This window comes from Carcharhinus amblyrhynchos, chromosome 10 (genome assembly GCF_965287045.1).
Source record: "Carcharhinus amblyrhynchos chromosome 10, sCarAmb.v2.hapA, whole genome shotgun sequence".
NCBI lineage: Eukaryota > Metazoa > Chordata > Chondrichthyes > Carcharhiniformes > Carcharhinidae > Carcharhinus > Carcharhinus amblyrhynchos.
The window spans coordinates 46,170,078-46,196,622 of record NC_137333.1 but is presented as its reverse complement, the minus strand read 5'-3'; the positions used below and the strand labels follow the sequence as shown (position 1 = coordinate 46,196,622).

At 39.0% G+C, this 26,545-nt stretch overlaps 1 protein-coding gene across 3 annotated transcripts in view; it reads right to left on the bottom strand.

The window, feature by feature from the left end:
• Nucleotides 1-26,545, bottom strand: part of cwc15 (CWC15 spliceosome associated protein) — a 68,724-nt gene that overhangs the window by 26,877 nt on the left and 15,302 nt on the right. For all 3 annotated transcript variants that reach the window (XM_080196976.1, XM_080196977.1, XM_080196975.1), the window contains exons 2-5: nucleotides 20,964-21,106; nucleotides 15,193-15,305; nucleotides 10,057-10,139; nucleotides 7,954-8,079 (exon numbers count right to left, since the gene is read on the bottom strand). In XM_080196976.1, coding sequence (XP_080053102.1) covers nucleotides 7,954-8,079; nucleotides 10,057-10,139; nucleotides 15,193-15,305; nucleotides 20,964-21,094 — 453 coding nt within the window. In that variant the 5' untranslated portion in view covers nucleotides 21,095-21,106. The remainder of the gene's footprint in view (nucleotides 1-7,953; nucleotides 8,080-10,056; nucleotides 10,140-15,192; nucleotides 15,306-20,963; nucleotides 21,107-26,545) is intronic.

Here is a 26,545-nt window from a genome sequence, read left to right as displayed (position 1 = left end):
CTCGTGTAGAAGAGGAGTGCTAATTTAGAAAGTTCACAAGACAACTTTTGCAACATTTATACCAAACAAAATACCTTTAGTGTCATATCTCTGAGACAAATCACTATTATTGATGATGAAGTCTAACAAGACCGGCAATCTTTGGTTGAGAGCGTTGCAGCAATGAAAGAATTCTGAAGCCGTAACGTAAACCATATCATGTTGCAACCAAATTTTCTAATGCTCAGGTCAAGGTGCACATTGAATATTATGAGCAGTTCTGGTTGTAGAATTACTCAATTTCTGAATCTAGATAATTTATGCAGGTGAGAAAAAAAAAATCTATTTTTATCCATCTCTTACATTCCAAAAATAAAGATCCTCTTGCTCCTTCCTTTTATCTCAGTTAAGTAAAGTTAGACAATAACCTTTTGCAATTTCCCCAAAAGCATAACTGTTATTCGAGTGCATTATTATACCCAATTACCTGCCTCAGATGAGCAAATGTTTGCTTTAGACTCAACTTTACAGATTCAGAGACACTTGAGCTACTAGCACACAGCAAGTTAAGAGTTTTGCTGAAAAGCTTTAGGAGAAATTACTTCAAAGCAAGCTGTCAGTGATCCTTTCAAGGTAATTTTCCATTTTTCTATACCACTATCTTCAAGGAGCAGGAATGGACGTGATCCCCAAAATATGCTGAAATTGATCAACTACTTCACACAGAAATTTGTGTTCCAATCTGCTTTCAGCAATACTGCAATCCTACTTGTATATATGAAAGGTAGCTTTATCTCAAGTAAATGAGTCCAAAATAATTTCACTATTGGAGTTACAATTTTGTGTTGGAATTCAGCATATACATAGGCATGCAAGGTATATCCAAGCATTTTCTAACAGAGAATACATTTATTCATCACTTTCATTCCTTTATGAACATTTATGGATAGTTAATGACTAAGTCATTTAAGTTGCTTGGCAGTTTAGGTTCAAATTAGTTTATGGAGTCCAACATCCATGGAACAGCTGCTATATCACAACTATGCAATGGCAGACAAATATGGGACTACAATTATGCTGTCACAGTAAGGATATTTATTCCCACAAGCATGGAGAATTGGTGAATATACAATTGACTCCCACAACTGAAGCTACGTGAAAGTGCCTAATTTCAGCAGTTTTGCTTTCAAACCAGTTAAACAGTATTAAGAGATTCAATTACAGACTTTATAGTACGAGAGAGGAAGAGTGCCACATGCATCAATTTCACGAACAAATAATCGCATTTCGGTATTCACTACAGGGAATATAAAGACAGGATTACACTGCATTTATGTAAAGGTATAAAGTGTGGTGAATAAGCTTGGTGAGCTACAACCACAAATAACCATATGGGAATATGATTAGTGGCAACAACAGAAATATGGCTTAGAAATGGTACAAACTGGGCACTTAATATACAAGAATATAAAGTATTCAAAACATATAAAAGGAGGCAAAAAGGAGGGGGGAAAGCCGTATGGATTAGAAAAAAATTGCAGTTTTGGAAAGAAGAGATTCTCATCAGGGAGCAAGGACATAATCCATTTAATTAAAGTCTAGGAGCAAAAAGACTAATCGTTATTGAGGGTACTCTATAAGCCTCCAAATACTGAGATAGAAGAACAAATCTGCAGGTAAATCACAGATGTGCAAAAACTATGAAGTGGTAATATGTGGGGGGGGGAATGGTTTAATTACCCAAATATTGATTGGTATAATGCTAAAGTAAAGGGTGAGAAAGGAGAGGAATTTCTGAAGTGTGTTCAGGAGAACTTCCTTGATTTATAATAGTAAAGCCCTGGTGTTTGCAAGGCTTCCATTCCCACAAATTCTTGCAATGAATTGAAAATGGCAAATTTCACTTTCTCCATGAGAGTGATATGACAATTGCATTTAAAATCGCAGATGAGTCAACTTTGGGGGATATGAACCACAATTTACATGTACAACTACATTTGCTTGCTTGGTAGGAAGAATGGTAGGAAGGACTATTACTTACGTGGCGAAAAACTGCAGCAGGCGACGGTGCAGAGGGACCTCGGGGTCCTTGTGCATGAGTCGCAAAAACCCAGCTTGCAGGTGCAGCAGGTGGTCAGGAAGGCGAATGGGATGCTGGCCTTCATAGCGAGGGGGATTGAATATAAAAGTAGGGAGGTCTTGCTGCAGCTGTATAGGGCATTGGTGAGGCCGCAGCTGGAGTACTGTGTGCAGTTTTGGGCGCCGCACCTGCGCAAGGATATTTTGGCCCTGGAGGGAGTGCAGAGGAGGTTTACTAGGCTGATACCGGAGTTGAGGGGGTTGAGCTATGAGGAGAGGCTGAATAAACTAGGCTTGTACTCGTTAGAGTTTAGAAGAATGAGGGGAGATCTCATTGAGACGTATAAGATGATGAATGGGATGGATAGGATAGAGGTGGAGAGACTCTTCCCGCTCAAAAAAGACAGTAGGACTAGGGGGCACAGCCTCAAGATAAAGGGGAGGCGGTTTAGAACGGAGTTGAGGAGGAACTTCTTCACTCAAAGGGTGGTGAATCTCTGGAATTCTCTGCCCGTTGAAGTGGTGGAGGCTGCCTCGCTAAATATTTTTAAGAAGCGGGTTGATGGGTTTTTGATAAGAGAAGGGATTGAGGGTTATGGGGAGAGGGCGGGAAAGTGGAACTGAGCCACGACAGATCGGCCATGATCTTGTTGAATGGCGGGGCAGGCTCGAGGGGCTGGATGGCCTACTCCTGCTCCTATTTCTTATGTTCTTATGTTCTTATAAACAAATTTCAGAGAGGGGGCAGTTTACTGTATGTTTTCGGCCCAATTTGAAAGGGGGCACTGCAGGATCGTGTGCTGGAAAAACAGATGAGCCAAGTGGACCAATTGCCCATGGGGAACAACACAACGTTCTAAATTAGTAATGGAGGAAAGGAAGAAATGACATTAAGTAGTCTCTAGATTGGAAGAAGATTAATTTCAAAGTAATGAAAAGGGATCTAATCAGGGCAAATGGAACCAAGAACCAACAGGAAAAATTGTAATGGAACAATGGATGATCTTTAAGGAAGTGGTACTTCAGATACAAGTTAACAAAGGTATAAGGTAGGGGAACCAAACACAGGGTTCCCTGGTTGACAAGTGAGATGGAGACTTTTATGAAACAAAAAAAAGTATATTCTGCGTGTCATGTGAATTTTTCAGGTGAGAATCTGGCCAAATACAACAGATTAACAGAAGAGATGAAAAGGGAAATAAGACTAGCAAGGAGAGAATATGAGAATAGAATGGAAGTTAACATAAAAATGGAACCCAAAAATGATACGTAAATAGTAAACAGGTAGTAAGAGATGAAGAGAATCCTATTAGGGAGAAAGAGACGAGAGGCACAGGACAAGGCTCAAGTTCTTTATCACAGTTTACCAAGGAAGAGGATCATGACAAACATCATTAAAAGCAGAGATAGCAGAAACAATGGATAGGGTGGTAATTCAGAGGTAGGAAGTTGCAGATAGTGAAAGAACTTGCCATAAGCTTCCAATCTTCTCTAGGTAGGGGGGAGGTGCCAGAGGACTGAAGAGTGACAAGTCTTATTCAAAAACAGGCAGCAACAACAGAACTAACAACTACAGGCCAGAAACAATAATCAGGGATAAAAAGCAGCAGGCACTGGAGACGTTGTAGTTAATTAAAGCTAGCTAGAATGATTCAAAAGACAGACCATGCTTGACTAGCCTGACTACTTTGAAGTACCAGAGAACAACATGGTGGGAATGTTCTCTACATGAATTTTAAGAAGGGATTTGAGAAATATATAAAAAGGCTGGTTAACGAAACTGAGCCTCAGAATAGGAATCCAATAGTTCCAATTGGGTAAAAAAAATTGGCTTAAAAACAAAAAACAATGAGTTGTGTTGAATGATTGTTCTTCAGGCTGGAGGATAGTAGACAGTGACATTCTCTCTTCCTCTCCTCTCCCCCACTCCACCCCAAGGACCATATTAGGACCACTGCTTTTTTTACTACATAGATCAACGTAATGCAAGAAGACCAACCACAATATCCATCACAGGGTGAAGACAGGGTGGTGAGCCTCCGGGTTAGATCTCCGGATATTCCTAAGATACTTTGGGAGGCAAGGGATTTGATTGCGGAGCCTTTAGCTTTGATCTTTGGGTCCTCACTGTCCACGGAGATAGTGCCAGAGGACTGGAGAGTGGTGAATGTTGTTCCTCTTTTCAAGAAAGGAAACAGGAATGACCCTGGTAATTATAGGCCAGTTAGTCTTACTTCAGTGGTCAGTAAGTTAATGGAAAAGGTCCTGAGAGGTAGGATTTATGACCATTTGGAAAGATGCCGTTTAATCCGGGATAGTCAGCACAGTTTCATGAGGGGTAAGTCCTTTCTCACAAATTTGACTGAATTCTTTGAGAAGGTAACTAAGTGTGTGGACAAAGGTAGAGCAGTTGACGTTGTATACACGGATTTTAGTAAGGCGTTTGATAAGGTTCCCCATGGTAGGCTCACGAAGAAGATAAGGATGTGTGGGATAGAAGGAAATTTGTCTGATTGGATAAGTAACTGGCTGTCTCATAGAAGACAGAGGGTTGTGGTGGAAGGAAAATTTTCAGACTGGAGGCCAGTTACCAGCGATGTACCACAGGGGTCAGTGCTGGGTCCTGTGCTATTTGTGATTTTTATCAATGACTTGGAAGCGGGGTCTAAGGATGGGTTAATAAATTTGCTGATGACACCAAGAATGGTGGAGTAGTGGATGAGATGGAGGGCTCTTGCAGGCTGCAAAGAGACATTGACAGGATGCAGAGCTGGGCCGAAAAGTGGCAGATGGAGATAAACCCTGATAAGTGTGAGGTGATTCATTTTGGTAGGACAAACTTGAATGCAGATTACAGGGTCAATGGCAGGGTTCTAAGGAATGTGGAGGAACAGAGAGATCTTGGGGTTCATCTCCAAAGATCTCTGAAGGTTGCCACTCAAGTGGATAGAGCCGTGAAGAAGGCTTATAGTGTGTTAGCGTTTATTAACAGGGGGTTTGAATTTAAGAGCCGTGGGGTTATGCTGCAACTATACTGGATGTTGGTGAGACCGCATTTGGAATATTGTGTTCAGTTCTAGTCACCTCACTATGAGAAGGATGTGGAAGCATTAGAGAGAGTGCAAAGGAGATTTACCAGGATGCTGCCTCGTTTGGAGGGTAGGTCTTATGAGGAAAGGTTGAGGGAGCTGGGGCTTTTCTCTTTGGAGCGGAGGAGAATGAGAGGTGACTCAATAGAGATTTATAAGATGATGAGGGGGATTGATAGAGTGGACATGCAGAAACTATTTCCTCGGGTGGATGTAGCTGTTACTAGAGGGCATAACTATAAGGTTCATGGTGGGAGATACAGGAGGGACGTGAGGTAGATTCTTCACTCAGAGTGGTTGGGGGTGTGGAATGCACTGCCTGCTGTGATTGGGGAATCGGACACTTTAGGAACTTTCAAGTGGTTACTGGATAGGCACATGGAGCACACCAGAATTATAAGGACAGTGGGATAGCTAGATCTTGGGATTGGGCATAGCTTGGCACAACATTGAGGGCCGAGGGGCCTGTACTGTGCTGTAATGTTCTACATTTCTATGTATGTTACTATATGTACACTTGCTGATGATGCATACATAGAAACATACATAAAAAATTGAAGCAGCACTAAACCATTCAGCCCTTTGAGCCTGTTCATTATGATCATGGCTGATCATCAAATTCAACACCCTGATCCTGCCTGCACCTCCTTGCTCCTTCCCCCATATCCTTCGATCATTTAGAACTATATCTAATTTCTTCTTGAAATCGTACAACATTTTGGCCTTTCTCTGGTAGTGACTTCCACAAATGCATCCTCTGGGTGAGGATATTTGTCCTCACCCGAGTTATACCTTATCCTCAAACTATGACCCTTAAGTCTGGACTTTCCCACCATTGGGAACATTCTTTCTCAATCTGTCCTGTCGAATTCTATTAGAATGTTATAAGTTTCTATGAGATCCCCTCTTACTCTTCTAAACACCAATGAATATAATCTTGACCAATTTAGCCTCTCCTGCCATCCTAGGAATCAATGTGGTAAACCTTTGCTGCACTCCATCTATATATAGCAGGAATATTCTTCCTCAAATAAGGATACCAAAACTGCATATAATACTCCAGGTGTGGCCATACCCTCTACAATTGCAGTAAAACATTCATATTCCTATACTCAAATTTTCATGTGACTGATACACAAGGACACCAAACCCACACTGAGTCCCCAACGCTCTCAATTTACACCAATTCAAATAATAATCTACCTTGTAAACCTCTATGACTCCTGTTTTTGTGACCAAAGTGAATAACATCACGTTTATCCACATTATACTGCCTCTGCCATGCATATGCCCACTCACTCAGCCTGTCCGAACCACATCCTCCTCACAGCTCACCCTCCCACCCAACTTTGTATCATCTGCAAATTTGGAGGTAATATGTTTCGTTCTCTCTTCCAAATCATTAATATACGTGATCTTAGCATAGATCCCTATGGGACCTCACTATTCACCACCTGCCAATCGAAGAAAAGACTCATTTATTCCAACTCTTTGCTCCTGTCTGCTAACTAGTTTCTATCCATCAAGACACTACCCACAATCCTATGCGCTTTAACTTTACATAGTAATCTGTTATGCAAGACGTTGTTGAAAGCCTTCTGAAAGTCTAAATAAACCATATCCACTGTTCTCCCTGGTCAACTCTACTAGTTACATTCTCAAAGAATTCCAGTAGATTGTCAAGCAAAATCCATGCTGACTTTGTCAGATTATACAACTGCCCTTCCAAATGCAGTGCTATAACATCCTTGATAATGGACTCAAACAATTTCCCTACTATTGATTTTAGGCTCACTGATTTATGTGCCCTGTTTTCTCTCTATCTCTTCTTTGAATAGTGGGCTTACTTTAGCTATCTTTCAATCTGTAGGAATCAATCCAGAGTCCAAAGAGTTTTGGAAAATGACCAATGGGTCTACTGTTTCTAAGATTACTTCCTTAAATATTCCAGGATGAAAATCATCAGGCCCTGGAGATTTATCCATCTTCGATCCCATTAATTTCCCCAAACCATTTCTCTATTAATACCGATTTCCTTCAGCTCCTCACTAAAAACTTGTGCTTATCAGAAGTTCCAGTATATTATTCATATCTTCCTTTGCAAAGACAGAAACAAAGTACAAATTTAGTTCCTCAGCCATTTCTTTGGCCCTGTTATGAATTCCCCTGTTTCCAACTGTAAGGGGACTACATTCATTTTTGTCAATCTCTTTATATACCCATAAAAACTTGTAGTCAGTTTTTACGCTACTCACTAGAGTACTTTCATACTCTATTTTCCTCTTATGATGGGTTTGCTTAAAGTAGACAAGGAAAACTGCTCCATGTAGCTAAATTTTTGGCCAGAGAGCCAGGGGGAATACAAAGAGTAACTTTCTTTTAAAATACAGAAAATGGCAATGACCTGGAACTTGCTGCACATGAGTGTGATGGAAGTTGAAGCAATCAATAACTTCAAAAGGAAATTGAATTTGCAGTTGAAGGAAATAAACCTGCAGGGATATGGAGCAGGAGTGGGTGAATAGGACTGACTAGATTGTTCCAGAGAACGAACATGGACCCATTGGGCCAAATGACTACCTCCTGTACCTTTAAAATATAGATTTCATCCACTTACAGTTTATGCAGCTACATCAATTTTAAACCAGTATAAAAAAATCTGAGGTGGATTTGCAGGATGATAACTTTTAAATAAATATCCACTTTAAAGGACCACAAATCATATTGCTTGTAGAGATAAAAAGACCATTTGCATTTACTGTTAAGGGAAAATTAAAAACATGAAGAGGATCTATATGGAACTTACCTTCCGTGCTTGCTCTTCAGCACGTTCCTTTTTAATTTTCTCTAGCTCAGCTAAAAGAGCAGCAGTGTCATCATCATCATCGTCGTCACTACTACTCTCTCTATCAGAGTCTTCCTCCTCTTCTTCCTAAGAGTCAGGAGAAATTTCAACCAAATGTAAGCTTAATAAATTACCAAGTATCAAGCATGTTCTATATTGATTTCTTCAAAAGAGCTTGTTCAGTAGCTGAAAATACTTCTTATAGTTTCACATATATTTAAAGATAACAAAATATTCAGAACGTATCTGAAGTGGACCTGTTTTATACTTTCCAATTCCTGTAACATCAAAGTTATTTTCATCCAACTTTTTGATTTTCTAACTTGACATCCTTGCCTTTGCACACAAAAGTCACACAGCAACAAAATCTAGCCTTCAAAATGTCATAATAAGACATTAAACAGCATATGAAAGAAGCTTAGGTTTGAGTTCTCAGGGCATAAGATGGAAAAGAACTAATATCCCATTCTTGGCACAGGATTTCCATACACTCAAGTGCTGCACAATTGGGCCATCCAGTGACTGAACTCAACATTGCAGAAATATTATGAAAATTTAAAACTCACGGGGAAAATATGAAACTAACCACTAGTACATTCCAAAAAGAAACAAATGAAAATTACTTTGCTCAACAGTAGCTCAAACAACTGTCCCATAAATAAATTTAAAATGAGTTTTCAAAAAATTGGCATTTAAAAATAAAATGCCCGAAATGCCTTCATTAGTAGCAATCTTGGTTGGCAATTAGCATTTCTAATTATAGCATGCAACATTAACAGCATACCAACCATGTGTTGCCTGATAACAAATGTAGAGGTTCTTATTTGCAGGTCAAATGTTACCTCAGTAGAATTCTCCTGGGAAAATAATTCACTAATAACTGTATCTGGTATCATTTGAGTTGCTGAAACATAATAACTTTACAGCCTCCTGTAACCTTCACTGAAAAATCACCAGTGCAAATCAGCTTTTTCATATCACGTGCAATGTAGAAAAATAAAATTCCAGAACAGACAATTGGTCCAAATACCAGCCTCTGGCAACACTACTGTATACTTTCCTCCAGTTCAGAAAAGCAACTATTTGACACTACTCTGGGCTTTCCAGCATTAGCCAATTTTGTACTCATGCAGCCACTTCCACTTTTGGCCTTCAATTTTGCTCATGTTTCATCATCAAATGCCTTTTGAAAGGCCACTGATACACATCAACTGGTGTACCATATCCACTCACACTATTACTTCATCAAAACACTCAAATCAAGTTAGTCAAACATAATTCGCTTAACAATTTTGTGAATTTAGTTTATTAACTCATATTTTTCCAATTAATTCTGTCCCAGGTTATTGTCACAGTTTTCCCACCACTGATGTTAGCCTGACTCACCTATGCAGGTACAGTATCTCAATTCTGACTATATTAAAACCGGCAATGGCCAAAACTCAAATTTTTAAGCTTCCACGTATGAATTGTGATTATTGGACAAAATGACTAACCAAAATTGCATTCTCTCCTTCCCTACCACAACCATACCAGGCCAAGGAATGTAAGCCCTATCCCACAACCACCACACCCCTCCTCCACTCATTTCCTCCACCAGAGGTGCATCACAGAGGCACTGGGGTTATCACTGCAGCCTCACAGCGTATAGGAATCGTGTTCAATTCTGGTTTGGGTCACCGTCTGTGCAGATTCTGCACATTCTCCTTGTGTCTGCATGGGTTTCCTCCAGGTGCTCCAGTTTCCTCCCACTGTCCAAAAGTCGTGCTGGTTCAGTGCATTGGCCATGCTAAATTCTCCCTCTATGTACCTGAACAGGCGTCGGAGTGTGGCGACTAAGAGATTTTCACAGTAACTTCATGGCAGTATTAATGTAAGCCAACATGTGACATTAATAAATAAACTTTAAAAGCTTAAAACATCAGAGAGATTGTATCTCTTTTGATAGGTCAACCACCTTGTAGCAAGGTTTTCAAGAACAATTTAAGAGTGCAATTGAGGAAAAGATCACAAGGAATTGATCGATCTTCTACATTTAAATCAAGTGGCAAAATCATAACCTACATCTGTTAGTGGATCATCAGCATCAAGGTTTGCTGCAGGTATTTGATCCAGCCGTGGTCTTTTTGAAGATGATGTAGTATGTTCTGCAAGAAAATCCAAACAAAAATTAGTCCAATTTTTCTTTGAAAACTTATAATAAGTTGAACTTTTCTGCCTTTAAACTGTCAGTCTTGACTTGACAGTACATAATCAGAACCACTTGAGCCAATCCTTTCATTCAATAAGATCATGGTTGATCTTGTATCTCAGCTCTTCCCACACTATTCCCAAATCACTGGATTCTCTATTATTGATGTCTGACTTGAATATATTCAGCAACTGAGCAGCTATAGCCCTCTGGGGTAAAGAATTTCAAAGGATTCATATGCCTCATCTCAATCCTAAATGATCGACTCTTATTCTGAGACCATGGCCCCATAGAACTAGGCTTCCAACCAGGGAAACATCTTCCCAGCATCTGATGAAGACCCTCAAGAATATTACAGCTTTCCATGAAATAATCACTCTTCTTTCAAAACCTCATGGAACACAAGCCTAGTCTACTTAATATTTTTTTCAAATACTAGTGACTTTGTTGCACTTTCCAAGCCAGTATATCCGTTCTTGAGTAAGACCAACAAAATTGTACATGGTGCTGCTGGTAAGGTTTCACCAAAAGGCCCTATATAATTAGTTAAAACTTCTGTAATCTTAATCAATCACTTTGTAATGAAATTTAGCATACTATTTGCTTACCCAACTATTTGCTTTATTTGCATGTTAACTTTCTGCAATTTTCCAGCCAAATAAGGCACTCAGATCCTTCTGAATATCATTCCAAACCTCATACTATTTAAAAAATACTATGCTTTTCTAAATCTTCTACCAGAGTGGACAAGTTCATATTTCTTCAGTAACATCCATCTGTCATTTGCATACCCATTTACAACTTTATGTCCTTCTCACAGCTAATTTTCCCACCTAGCACTGTGCAGTCAGCAAACTTGGATAGACTACATTTGGTTTCCTCATTTAAGTGTTTGATATAGATTCTAAATATGAGGCTTGAGTATTGATCTGCAAGGTTACAGCTTGCCAATCCGAAAATGTCCTGCATTTTCCTCCTGTTTTCTATTTTCAATCAATCCATGGTAAAATATAACAAATTCCATGGGCCCCAACTTTGAGTGACGACCTACACAGTGTTACATCATATTGAATATCTTTCTGAAAATCCAAATACACATCTAGTTGATTTCCCAATTTTCTGTTCCACTAGTTAGACTTTCAAAAAAAAACCCTTTACAGATTTGACAATTTATTTCATAAACCTGTACTGACTCTGCCCAATCACACTATGGTTTTTAGAAACTACCCAGTTGTTACATAACGGATTCTAGTATTTTCCCTGGTACTGATGTCAGGCAAACTAGCATATAGTTTTTTGTTTTCTCTCTCCTTTCTCTCTTGAATGACAGGATTACATTATGTACATTTCAATCTATGGGGATCACTCTAGAATCTAGGGAATTCTGAAAGAACAAAATCAATGCGTGCACTTAACTGTAGCCACCCCTTTTAAAACCATAAGCCATCAGACCTAGAGGATTTGTTGGCTTTTAGTTCCATTCATTTTTCCATACTATTTTTTCACTAAAGTTATTTTCCTCAAGCTACTTATTTTCACTGGGTCCTTGGTTCCCTACGACATACAAAATATTTTGTGTATCTTCTGCTATGAAGTCAGCTGCAAGGAATTGCTAATATCGCTTGTTTCTCTATTTCTCATAATTTTTATGTTTCTATCACTAAAAGATTCAAGTTTACTTTCAGTAATCCATTCATTTTCTTACAATATATTGTTTATTCTCGTGTCTTATTTTCTCTATCAATTTCTTGATCATTCTTTGTCCTCCCAATATTCAGGCTCACTACTCTTTTTGACAACATTATAAATTTTTGCCTTTAATCGAATTCTTAACTTTTTCTGTTGGCCACAGTTGGGTCACTTTGCCTATGAACATAAGAAATAGGGGCAGGAGTAGGCCATCTAGCCCTTCGAGCCTGCCCCGCCATTCAATAAGATCATGGCTGATCTGTCGTGGCTCAGTTCCACATTCCCGCCCTCTCCCCATAACCCTTAATCCCCTCTCTTATCAAAAACCCATCAACCCGTGTCTTAAAAATATTTAGCGAGGTAGCCTCCACCACTTCAACGGGCAGAGAATTCCAGAGATTCACCACCCTTTGAGTGAAGAAGTTCCTCCTCAACTCCGTTCTAAACCGCCCCCCCTTTATCTTGAGGCTGTGCCCCCTAGTCCTACTATCCTTTGAGCGGGAAGGGTCTCTCCACCTCTATCCTATCCATCCCATTCATCATCTTATACGTCTCAATGACATCTCCCCTCATTCTTCTAAACTCTAACGAATACAAACCTAATTTATTCAGCCTCTCCTCATAGCTCAACACCCTCAACTCCGGCATCAGCCTAGTAAACCTCCTCTGCACTCCCTCCAAGGCCAAAATATCCTTGCGTAAGTACGGCGCCCAAAACTGCACACAGTACTCCAGCTGCGGCCTCACCAATGCCCTATACAGCCACAGCAAGACCTCCCTACTTTTATATTCAATCCCCCTCGCTATGAAGGCCAGCATCCCATTCGCCTTCCTGACCACCTGCTGCACCTGCAAGCTGGGTTTTTGCGACTCATGCACAGGACCCCGAGGTCCCTCTGCACCATCGCCTGCTGCAGTTTTTCGCCACTTAAGTAATAGTCCTTCCTACCATTATTCCTGGCGTTATATTCCATCATAAATGTATATTCATTGTGAATTATGAACTAATTCTTCAAATATTGTGTTCAGTTCCAGGCACCACACTATATGAAGGATGTGAATGCATTGGAGAGTGTACAGAAGAGAAGAGATTTACAAGAATGGCCCCAGGAATGAGAAAATCCATTTGAGGATAGGTTGAAGAGGTTGGGATCATTCTCCTGGGAGAGAAGGGCACAAGGGCATTTGATAGACATGCTCAAAATCATGAGGGGAACTGGATTGAGTAAATAGGGAGAAACTGTTCTCGCTTGTAAAAGGGGCAAAGAACAAGAGATTTAAAGTAATTTGTACAAGAAGCAAACGTGATGCGAGAAAAAAAGAATTTCACACAACTGGTGGTCCTGATCCAGCTTAATCATCTGTCCTCTTGAGACCCAATTGCAGCTACAAGAACAACAAGGGTGCATCTTCACTTCTTTCAATGCAACTTGCAGTTTTAAAACACACCCACTCAACAAATCATCCTCCAAATTTCACTCTGGAGTCACTCAAGATCTGAGTCACAAAATGAGGAAAAGGTTTGGTGAGCACTGACCTATGCAACAAAGATGAAAATTTACCCTAAAATACTGTGTCTGGTCCCTGGCTGTCATACCAATGTGTTTATTTGGTAGCACAAGCCACAAGTTTTTGGAACACTGCCCCTTCATCAGGTGAGTGCAAGTTGTGTTCACAAACAAAGCATATAGACACAAACTCTATTTACAAGATAATGGTTGGAGCGCAAGTCTTAAGGGTATAGACAATGTGAGTGGAGAGAGGGTTAAGCACAGGTTGAAAAGATGTATATGGTCTCCAGCCTGGACAGTTAGTGAGATTTTGCAAGCCTGGGCAAGTCATGAGGGTTACAGATAGCAGGATATGAACCTAAGATCCCGGTTGAGGTCGTCCTCAAGTTCCGCACACATGAGCTCAGCATCAACCAGGGTCTTGGGTTCATGTCACACCATCTGTAACCCCCACAACTTGCCTGGGCGTGCAAAATCTCACTAACTGTCCAGGCTGGAGACAATATACATTTCTTTAACCTGTGCTTAACCCTCTCTCCACTCACACTGTCTGTACCTTTAAGACTTGATTACGTGTAAAGACTCACATTCCAACCATTATCTTGTAAATTAAATTTGTGTCTATATGCCCTGTTCGTGAACACAACTCTCACTCACCTGATGAAGGGGCAGTGTTCTGAAAGCTTGTAGCTTGTGCTAGCAAATAAACCTGTTGGACTTTAACCTAATGTTGAGAGATTTTTTACTGTGCTTACCACAGTCCAATGCCAGCGTTTCCACATCATGTCATATCAAGCCTGAAACATTTTATCAAATATTAAATTGAGAGGTACATTCTCAAAAAAAATCCCAGCAGCGATAAGAGAAAATGTTCAGAGTGATTTTTGCATCACCTATACGGAAGTAGCCAAATCTCAGATCAGTACATTTACACAGCTGTACATAAAGATCAAGCTCTTTGCCATGAATGGAATGATAGCCCCAAATCTACAGTTCATCAATCCAACGTTGCACTGATTCTCAAAAAATGGCACAACTATATCACTATTGTTGCAAGGCTGCTGAATTAGCCTGGTACAGTAATACAGATCCAACAGTTGTGCAGTACAGAAATGTAGCTCTAGATGCTAATCTGAACATTTCTTTGGATTAACTGGAAATTTACTTTTAGATAGGTTATGTAAAATGACCATGAAAAAAAAATCAGTACCTTGCAAAAAAACATAGATATCACATAGATTGATGCTACAGTCAAGAAAGCCCACCAACGCCTCTACTTTCCCAGAAAGTAAGGAAATTTAGCATGTCAGCTTCAACTCTCACCAACTTTTACAGATGCACTATAGAAAGCATTCTTTCTGGTTGTACTACAGCTTGGTACGGCTTCTGCTCTGCCCAAGACTGCAAAGAACTACAAAAAGTTGTGAATGTAGCCCAATCCATCATGCAAACCAACCTCCCATCCACTGACATTGTCTACACTTCCCACTGATTTGGCAAAGCAGCCAGCATAATTAAGGACCCCACGCATTCTGGACATTCGCTCTTCCACCTTTTTCAGGAAAAACATACAGAAACATACGAACCGACTCAAGAACAGCTTCTTCCCTGCTGCTGTCAGACTTTTGAATGGACTTATCTTGCATTAAGTTGATATCAACAATACTAGGCTTGTGGCAAATTACTAAGATCGAAAACAAATACTTCTAGTTCAAAACTATTATTTCCTCAGTTCTGTAGCCATTATAGTCCTGTTTGTTCCTTTAATTTCAACATAACTTCCCGGTTTTAAAAAGGAACTTTATATACCTCTGGGTGGTCGGTCTCGATTCTTCTCCCGTACTACCACTCGTTCCCTCTCCTCCAATTCTCTACGGAAGTCACGGCTACGCAGCTCTTCAGGGACATCCTGGGTTGGTTGCCTATATGCAGATTGTACAAGTTCTTATACGATATTTCACAGCAAGCTCAAAACAAAGTTTAGAAGTTGTATTGAGGACATTATCCATACAGCTGTATCATAGCTGTTCAATCTCAACAAACCAGAGATCTGGTATGTCACAAAATGATCAGTCCAAATTGGAATACAGAAAGTTTAATTGAGACATCAATTATATACTAGCAAATATAACGTACTTCCCAGTGGCTGGTTCAAAATGGAACTGAGAACGCTCTAAAAGCAAACAAGCACCTTTACAGTCACAAGTGGTGCTTGACATACATTTACCAGAAAGGAGAATAAGGGGGAGGGGACATAAATGTGAAAATGATGAGATTTAATAAACAATTTCACTGAAATCTCCACGTTCAAGGGATCTCTGCTACCTCCAACAAGAGGATATAGTGGCATTAGAGAGGCTTAAGCTAATGCTCTAGAGATAGGTTAAAATCCCACCACAGCTGGTGGGATTTAAATTCAATGAATAAATCTGGAAGACAAAACTGAGATCAATAATGGTGACATTTCACTGAATGTTGTAAAAGCTCATCTGGTTCATTAATATCAAGAGAAGGAAATCTGCCAACAATATGTAGTCAGGCTACACATAACCCCAGATCCACAGTAATGCGATTGACTCTCAAATGCCCTCTGACAAGTCACTCAAGAGCAATTAGAGATGGGCAACAAATGCTGTTCTTAACATGGCCCAGTCCATGAAAAAATTAAAAAAAAACAAAAAACACATCTTCCCCACCTCTCCCAGCATTCCTAAGGGACTATCCTCTCCTCAACACCCTCATTCTCTCATTGAACATCCCAAATCAGTCCTTCCATTTCCATGCATGTTCAGGAGGTGCAACACTTGCCTTTTGTCTCCTATCATCTCATAATCCCCGCTTCATATTTCTCACCTTGGCCTTTCCCAATCCTCAAAGAGCCATGAAAGAATTTTCCTGATCTTCAATTTCTACAATACCAGCCTCCATGTTCAACAGTTTCAGATCGGAATCTTCACCTTTTTTTTCTGAAGGTAACTGTTGGTCACAATTCTGCTATTCCATGTACACCTTGAGACCCACCTTTTGTTTCCTACTTGACCTATTACCATCTCCTTTTGCCTTGCACCAAACAATGATATTTTAATTTTTTTTTTGCTTTCCACTCTATTAAACCTTTCCTTTTGTTTCCCTACTTGGCAGCCTGCCTCTTTCTTCAAAGGTATTAATTCGCTAAATTTTCCCAGCTCTGACAAAAAAGGTCAACAACGCAAAATCTTGACTGTTTTTCTCTCCACAAATGCTGTCAGACTTGCTGAGTATTTCCCATATTTCTGTTTTTATTTCAATTTCCAGGATCTGCATTTTGCTTTTGTACCTGGGTCAGTAAATACCTGTAGTTTGAAATACGTACAGAATGATGGGTATACTGCACAGGAACATGGGAAAAAGGAGTAGGCATTGTACTCTCTGGAGACTTTTTGGTCTTCAATTAGAACATGGCTGATCCATGATCTTATTAGATGTACTCCCCTGACCCCCTTGCCCATGTTCTTTAATGCTTTCAATAGATGTTGATTAACCTCAATTAGAAATTCATCTAGCATCAATTGCCATTTGTGGAAGAGAGTTCCAAACTTCTACCAACCTTTATTTGTGAAAGTGTTTGTTAATTTCACACCTGAATGACCTGACTCTAATTTTTAGACTATGCTTCCCCCCTCCTAATTTTAGACTTCTGACCTGCTTCCCCAAGATTTTAAAACTTCTATCAAATCACCACTTAACCTTTTAAATTTCTATGAGCACAACTTAGCCCCTCCATAAATTATAACGCAAAGTCAGGCAGCATTCTAATTTACACTGGACTCCCTCCAAGGCCAATACATCCTTCTCAAGGTGCAGCATCCAGAACTACTTTCAGTACTCCAGGTGAGGTCGAACCAGGCTATTGTATACTTAGAAGCATGATCCCCTTGTACTCTAGCCCTCTAGATGTAAAGACCAGCATTCCATTTCCTTTCTGATTATTTTGTGTGCCTGTTCGTGACATTTTAAAGATCTTTGTATCTGCGACTGTGTCAAAGTTCTGTCACAGGGAAAACGCTGGAATCTATTATTGAAGTCATAGCAGGGCTCTTGGAAAATGTCAATGCAATCAGGCAGAGTTAACATGGTTTTGTGAAAGGGAAATCATGTTTCACTAATTTATTGAAGTTCTGTGAAGAAGTGAGGTGCAACATGGATATAGGGGAACCTGTGAATGTGCTGCTCTTAGATTTCCAGAAGACATCTGACAAGGTGCCACAAAGATTACTATGCAAAATGATAGCTCGTGGTGTAAGGGGTAATATATTAGAAAGAATAAAAGGACTGATTAGCTAATGGTTAACAGAGAGTGGGCATAAATGGGTCATTTTCCAATGGGCAAGATGTGGTGAGTGGCATGCCACAAGGATCAGTGTTGGGAGCTTAACTATTTACACTTCACATCAATGACTTAGAATACAGGACCAAAAGGTATGGTTGCTAAATTTTCTGATGATACAAAGACATTTAGGAGAGTAAGTTGTGAAGGGTACGTATGGCATCTGCAAAAAGATATTAAAAGGTTAATTGAGTGAGCAAAAAATTGATAGATGGAGCATAATGGTGGGAAAATGCGAACTTGTCCCCTTGGCAGAAAGAATAGAAATGCATATATTATTTAAACAAAGAGAAATTACAGAACTCCAAGGGACAAAGAGATCTGGTTGCCCTGGTACATCAATCTAAGTTGTATTCAAGTGATTAGGAAGGCAAATGGAATATTGTCATTTTTTGTAAGGGGAATGAAATATAAATGTAGGAATGTTTTCCTGCAGTGTTACAGAGCATTAACAAGACCACATCCAGGGTACTGTGTACAGTTTTGGTTTCCTTAATTAAGAAATAGATAAATGCGTTAGAAGAATTCAGAGTAGATTCAATTGCCTGATACCTGGGAGGGGGGAATTATCTTATATGGAAAGATTGGGCCTGCATCTATTGAAGTTTAGAAGAATGGGAGGTCATTTTATTGAAACATACAATATCCTCAGGAGATTTGACAGGGTAGGTGCTGAAAGGATGTTCCCCTTTGTGGGAAAGACTATAACTTGGGAACTTAGTTTAAAAGATGGAGATGAGGGAAATTATTTTTCTTTAAGGATTATGAATCTTTGGAAAGCTCTTTCCAAGAGCAGTGGAGACAAGGACATTGAATATTTTCAACACAGAGGTAGATACATTCTTGACTAACAAGGGAGTCAAAAGGTTTCAGGGTGGAACCAACGCTATAGTCAGATCTACCATGATCTTATTGAATAGACGGAGCAGCTAGAGGGGGAAAATGGTCTGTTCCTGCTCCTAATTTGTAAGTAAATATAGCTGATTTGGTGGAAACTCAAGAAACAAATTCTGAAATTGGATGAAGCTTTGGTTGCAATTTGTGCCAGGATTCATGATTGCACCCAAAGTGGATGTTATATCCCACTGAATGTGGCTACTATTAACAGACTAAGGTATTACGACCATAGCATTTTATTTGCTGAGCAAGAAAGACCTCAGATGGAAGCATGTCTTAATAATCATAAACCCATCTTTCTGTATTTTGAAAACAATGAGGAAAAGTTACTGACCCAAAAGGCGTAAGCATAATTCTCTAGTAACACTTTTAGCATTTTAGAAGTGTAAGATTTATGAGAAAAGAAAAAACCTAAGCACATAAAACTAAAGTTAAAACATTCTTAAGAATCATCCCTCTCCAAAAAAAAAACACTTGCTCAAAAATATGCAAGTAAACTACCTTCCTGACAACCCCCTTATTGACTTTAACTATAAAAATGCAGTGATATTACCCAAAGCAAATAACTTGTCACTTTAATAAAGGAGATATTGCACAACTACTCAAATATTTCCACTCAGATGTGGTGGAAATCTAATTAGAAGTTTCAAAAACAAATTGTGTTCTGAAAAGCAATGACTTCCTGACTTGAAACTGGATGACTTGTTCAGATTCAAAACTTTCACAACACTTACTTACACACACACATAGAGGGACATTTCCCCACAGCCATACAACAAAGTTAAACGGTTTTCCTTGAATACTTTCACCCTCATTCACCTCAAATTTCATTGCCCTCAAACACTTCTTTGAACTCAACCTGTCCAAACTTGAAAATATTTGGTGTTTTCCTATCCCCTCTACTTTTGGTCAATGAAATTTAACATACCTTTTCCTGTTATGTTGCAAATATTCGTCGTCACTTTGGAACTCCCCTTTGAAATTCAGCAGCTGAAAACCCAATCCCCACTTTATAATGCAAATTTTAGATCCAATCTATTTACTTATAATTCAAACATCTCATTACAAATGTATGAACCTAATACCTTATCCTTATATCTCAGTTCTCATAGGAAAGTAGTCTTTATTAACCTCCCAAAACTTAATTAATCCTGAAAACACAGACTACTTACATAATCCCAAAAATATATTTAAAAATCCATTATATAAGATTCAAGTATTAAGCATTAAAGGTGCCCCTCCACTCTACTTTTATAGACTATTGCACTTAAATTATATAGTCTTACAGATGTATTTCAGGATTATAAATTCAATGCTGTAGATCAAGCAAAATGTAAAACTGCAAGTTTTACTTGAACTTACAATGAAGCCCAATTTCCTTTGAAGTCTAAAACTCTACAGAATCCAGAGTTGTGAGAAGCAGTCTAATCAGCTACTTAGATTGAAAAAGGAGGTGCTGTAGTTTACTGGCTGACAAATGAAAAACAATGATAGTGAGCTAAAGGGAGAAGATCGTATATTGATAAAGATAAAAGCAAAATACTATGAAAGCTGGAATCTGAAACAAAAACAGAAAATGCTGATTGTTGCTCTGCAGTGGTTGCATTTGTCAGGTGGTATGCGCCAGAAGCCTTTAATTTTCTCCTCTTCATTGATAAAGTTATCAGTAACATTCACATTACCTATTTTATGATGTACATTACTAAATTTATTTTGTCACTGTTACATCCATCCACTTAAGATATTTGACAAACTGATTTTTTTCTTTTTGATTAAAGCGTGACTTAGAGTTCCTCAGCAAGCAGGCAAGAGGCGTATAGAGATACTTGGGATACTCCTCAAGGCAGAGCAAAAGCAATATGTTGTCATTGAATAAATGTGAAGACCCAATTATTAGAGATTTAAGTATTTTAAATTGTTGTCTTTCTTCCCCATTTCCCACAATCTCACTGTGTCATACAGCAATCTAGCTAACATATCAAAACAGGTAATCATGCGTTCAGATTTCTGGTCAAAAGATTCATCGGAGTAACCAGTCTGACAACGTTATTCTTGCACGAAAACATTGACTATTTACTGTTGTTCATCTGTCCCTCTGTCAATCGGCTCAAACATTTGAGGAAAGATCACTTTCCTGCTACGAAACAAAATCTCAGACACATAAAACATATTACCCTTACATAGTATTATACCAATCTATTCTCTTTGTCAAGTATTGTCCAATCATTTTTTAAAAAAAGTAATAGTTTAACACAAATGAAAAAAAGCTAAAACTCAAACTTTTTCCACACCCTTAAAAACAAATATATATTCTAACCTGTATTTGATTTTAGTATGTGAAGGAAGGTCCCGGCTTGAGTACTGCTTGGAAAGTTGACTGAGATCTCCTTCACCTTTTCCCTTTCCTCCTCTGGCTGGTTCAAAAGTTGGTCGGGCAGCAGTAGTCATTTTTTACGTTTTCTAGATAAGAAATTGCATCAGTTACTTAAAAAGGAGGCAGTTAGCAGTGTTTATCTAAATGCAAGCAGAATGAACAGCATTTATACTTTGAAAAAGTACAGAATCATTTCCAAATTAGAACTTCTAGTTCAGTTATAAGGAAATCAAACTGTTGCAGCAGTCTACAATACAGCACAACTGTCAATCAACACAAAATATCTTACTCATTGCATAAAAATTTTCGTGTTTGCTTATTTGAATTCGTTATTTGTTTAATCTTCACTCATCACACAGTGCATTTAATTATTTAACAGGACAAAGCAACTTTGAGTTGTCTCCCTTCCTTTGAGTGCCATCAGTCAGAATTGCTTCCCTACCTCTATTTTCTGTCATTAACAGTGGTCCTGACCAGTCACCATGCAAATATTGAAGGAAGCCAAACTGTTCTATTTTCCATCTTACAATAATATAGACAAAAGCAGAAAATTGTCTATGAATGGAAATATTGACAGCAATGATGTGACATTTATCCAGAGCCTTTATGGGAACTAAATAACAAGCATCAGACTTACAGATGGACGAGCAGATATGATTCAAGCAAACAGCGGTACATGACAAGGCTATGTATTATCACCAATCTGTATGTAAAACAAATAATCAAAAAAATTAAATGTACTTCCAATGGCAAAATTGGAGGCAAGAACATAAATTTGCAGTATGCTGATGACACAGCACTACTACCAGAATCAGATGAGGTGTTACAAAATACTGTAGATCAACTAAAATCTAGAAATTTAGAACATGAACTGAATAGGAACACCAAAAGTCAAAAACAATGGTTGATGGAAGGAAAACATTAGAAGAATCTAAAGTGAAACTAAAATGAATGGTGTCACACTGGAACAAGTTTACCGATGGAGGATAAATGGTAATGGAGGGTGCTGGAGTATCGACATGCTGCACTTGGTTGAAGTCATTAGGTTGTATTTCAGCTTCATTTGAAGCAATTTTTTAAAGCGGCATCTCGGCCTTTTGGCTAAGATGCAAATAAGATCAAGCCTTGGAGGAGGAGCTACACCTACTCCAATCAGCTTGGATCATGTAGATCAAGCCCAAGACAGGAGGCGAGAGCCCTGTCTTGTCAGCTTGGATCAGGAATGTCCCAATTTGTTGGGACTCTGAATTGGCTTTAATTTGATTTGATTGGATTGGAATAAAGTAAACAAACAAAATCTTTATGAAGGTGAAGGGTAAGTTAACAAGACAAGGTTTGTACAAGGAAAATTTCATAAGATGCCACATAGTATCCACTTTCCTATATGACTCAAAAACCTGGACAACAAGATCTGTGGAAGGAAACAGAGGCCTTTGAAATGTGAATCCTAAGACATAAGCTTAAAATTCCATATACATTCTGCAAGACAAATGAAGAAGTGCTTGAAATTGCAAGAGCAAAAAGAACTCAAAGTGACATCTAGGAAAAAAGTCAATATTTCAGCCATTTGATCAGAGCTGAAAAGCTACAGAGATCTCTTCTAGAAGGCAGAATGGAGGGCAGCAGAAAGTGTGGTGAATATAGTTGGCTGACAACTGTCACGGAGTGGTTGCAAACAAACTGCAATTGATGCGTGAGGCTGACGAATGTGACAAATCATGATAGCGTATCTCTTGGCAGCATGGAAATCTGAAAAAGTAGAACAAATCTGATCTGGCCAAATACTACCACTACAGGCTGCTCTCACCTAGCAAAGTGATGGAAGGGGTCAGCCAGTGGCACTTGCTCACCAATAATGTTTTCATCAATGTTCACTTTGGATTCAGCTAACAAACTCAATACAGTTATGACCCAAGGATGGACAAAAGGGTAACATCCAGACATAAGGAGAGAGAGGCCGAATGTGACACCGAGCAGCCCAAGTATATTTGGACTCAATGAGAATCAGGGGGAAAACTCCCCACTGACTTGTCATACCTACCTCGTGTCAAAGATAGTTGTTGTTATTAGAAGCCCATCTCAACCCCAAGACATAGGTTCAAGAGTTCCACAGAACAATTTTCTTTGCTCAATTATCTTCCATTGCTTCAAAAACTGTCCCTTTTAACTAAAAACTTCCCCCTGGAAAAAGCTCAGAGTAAGGATGTTCAATGATAGCTGCAGAGTGTTCAGTTCCTCCTTGCTAATGAGGCTGTGCCCATATTCACCATGACCTGGAAAACATTCAAGCTTCAACTGACAAGTAGTAAATTATATTTGTGTCACACAAATGCAAGGCAACAACAAACAAGAAATTCTAACTATCTCACCTTGACATTCAATGGCACTATCAAAGTATTGTCAAATCCCACAATCAAGATAAGGGCTCATGAGGTTGGGGATAACATTGAGCACAGATAAATCATTGGTTAATGGACAGAAACAGAGAATTGGAATAATCAGAGCAGTATCAAGGTGGCAGGTTGCAACTAATGGGATGTAACAAGAGTCAGTGCTGGCACCTCAGCAATGTACAAAGTATATTTCTGAATCAGATGAAGGGACAGAATAATGTTGCCAAGTTTACTAATGATACAAAGCTAGGTAGGACAGTAGGCTGATGCAGTGGATACAAGGGATATAGACATGCTCAGTAAGTGGGTAATAAGGTGGCAACAGGTTAGAATCTGGGAAACTGAGGTTTGGTAGAAAGAAAAACAGATTTTATTTTTAAATGGTCAGAAACTTTTAAATATTCATTTTCAAAGAAATTTAGGAGTCCTCCAACAAGAAACAAAGTTAGCATTCCGGAACAGCGAGCAATTAGAAGAACAAATTACACATTAGCCCTTATTGCAAGAGGACTGATCCAAGAATGAGGATGTCATGCTACAACTGCACAGAGTTTTAATGAGACCACACCTGGACGTACAATGCATAGTTCGATTTATTGTCATATGTATTAGTATACAGTGAAAAACATTGTTTCTTGTATACTTTACAAAACATACTGTACATAGAGAAGGAAAGGATAGGGTGCAGAATGTAATGTTACAGTCATAGCTAAGATGTAGAAAAAGATCAACTTAATAAAAAGGGAGATCCATTCAAAAGTCTGATGGCAGGAGGAAAGACGCTGCTATTAAGTTTTAATCTCTCCAAGGGAGAATACACTTGCCTTGGAGATGACACAGTGAAAGGTTCGCTAGACAATCATCTGAAAAGCATGTACAATTACAGGGGGATGATGGGGGAGTTATCCTAAGTGAATTGCTCATTCAGAGAACCAGTGCAAGGGTGATGGGGGAATGGCTTCCTTCTGTGCTCTTAACAATTCTGTGATTCTGAATGTTGTGCAAGCCACTCTACTTGCCTGGATGAGTATAACACTAACATTTAAGGAGCTCAACATGACCTAGGACAAAGCAGCTTGTTTGATTGGCACCCATGCACTACCCTATACACTGACTACCTCCATCACTGGTCCAACATGGCTACAATGTGTACTATTTACAATGCACCTGGGGTAATCAGTCAAGGTTTCCTTGACAGCATCTCACTGACTGGAAACCTCTATCCCTTAGAAGATGAAGAGCAGCAGGTGCATAGAACATCATCACCCCAATATCACAATCATGTTGACACAGAAATAAATCACCATTCCCAAATTATTTGTGGCTCAAAATCACATCAGTAAGATAGCTTGCTTTTATAGAAATTTAAGGCTTTACATTTCTGTGAAAGATATATCCATTAAGATTATCAATACTTCAATCCCTGCAAAGAGGCATTTATTATTTTGTTTTCAGTTAGCCAAAAGTAGGGATGGGGAAGAAAAGATGGGGTTGGATTTTTGGAAAGGCCTCTGCTAATGCTTGCTTTTTGTATGCAGGCCACAAATTAGTTAAATTGGCCTGTATGGCTCTAGTCCCCAACTGTGCTTTTTTTGAAGTTTGGTAACATGTTAACCAGCATGAATTATGATACTTTGTCAGAACAATTATGGAAAAGTGTCATCAAAATCTTTTCATAGTGCTAAGAATAACCCCCCATCTCCCTGAATGTCTAAAGACATAGAGAATAAGATGAAGTTGAAAAAAGGTGCAAAAAAAATACAGAAGCAAAGGTACCTTGTTGCATATGTGCATAGATCATTGAAAGTGGCAGGACAGGTGCAGAGAGTAGTTAATAAAGCATATAATATTCTGGGCTTTATTGGTAGGGGCATGGAGTACAAGAGGAAGGAGGTTAAGCTGAACTTATGGAAGACACTAGCTAGACCTCAGCTGGAATACTGTGTACTGTTTTAAGTGCCACACTAAAGGAAGAATATGAAAGCATTGGCGTATGTGCAGAAAAGGTTTACAAGAATGGTTCCAGGGATGAAATATTTCAATTATGAGGACAGAATGGAGAAATGGTGGAGGGTGTCAATTATGAGTCCATTGGTAGCCACATTATCAAGTAGACTCTGGGAACTGAATATTTTATCATACATCTAACTTATGTCTTTCAGACAGATTTTAATGGGTCAAGAGGTGACCCATTCATTGCAAAATACATTACGTCTTCCTTGCCCTTGCATCCATTGTACTGATATGACTGGTCTAGTTACACTTTTGTTAATGGTGGCGCAATTCGACAGTGTTGCCACTATAGAAGACTGTAGAGGGACTGTAGAAGGATCAGTTTGCAGCTGTATCTAAATTAAGGGTTAAGCAAGATGATGAGAAATTCCAAGTATTACTGGCCCTGCAATCTTCACTTGCGTGATGTCAAAGAGAAATGCACAATGCAATTAATCGGTTGAGTGTAAATTACCACAAATATCAGTCATGTTGCATTTTGTGCATAATAAGCACCTGTTTCTCCATGATTAGGATTCCAAATTACTGGATTTTATTACACTTTTTTCAGGATTACACCAAATTTGGATGAAACGCAAGTTTTACTTAGCCTACATACCCCCCATTTAAATCCATTTCATACCATATTAGTTTCTGTCTTTAAAAACATTTTCCAAGTGGGAGCTACTGTTAAAACCATGGCAAGTTGCAACAGTGCACCTTCAGCATTACAGCTGAGACGCGGTCAGTGTCTATAGCCTTTCAGTACATCAGCCTTTTCTTATTTTCACATGGAGTAAGGTTAATTGGCCGAAGACAGCTGCAATATTCTAATGAAGCCCAACATACGTTTGAGGGACAGCACCTCATTTCCAAATTAGGCATTTTGCACTGTTCTGGACTCAAGTTCGACAGCTTCACAACACAAACTGAATCTTCCATTTTGTACTTTATCCCCTGGTGCCAGTCTGGATCTCATTCTCATGTTTTATTTTCAGACAATACTGACCTATATTCTGCTATCAACATCTACTCTGGGAAAATGTTTTATTCCTTTATTAGTACCGTTCTCACTCTTTGCCTTTTGTTCCATGAGGTTTTCATAACGTAATCTCCAACACTCTCTAATCATTCACCTTC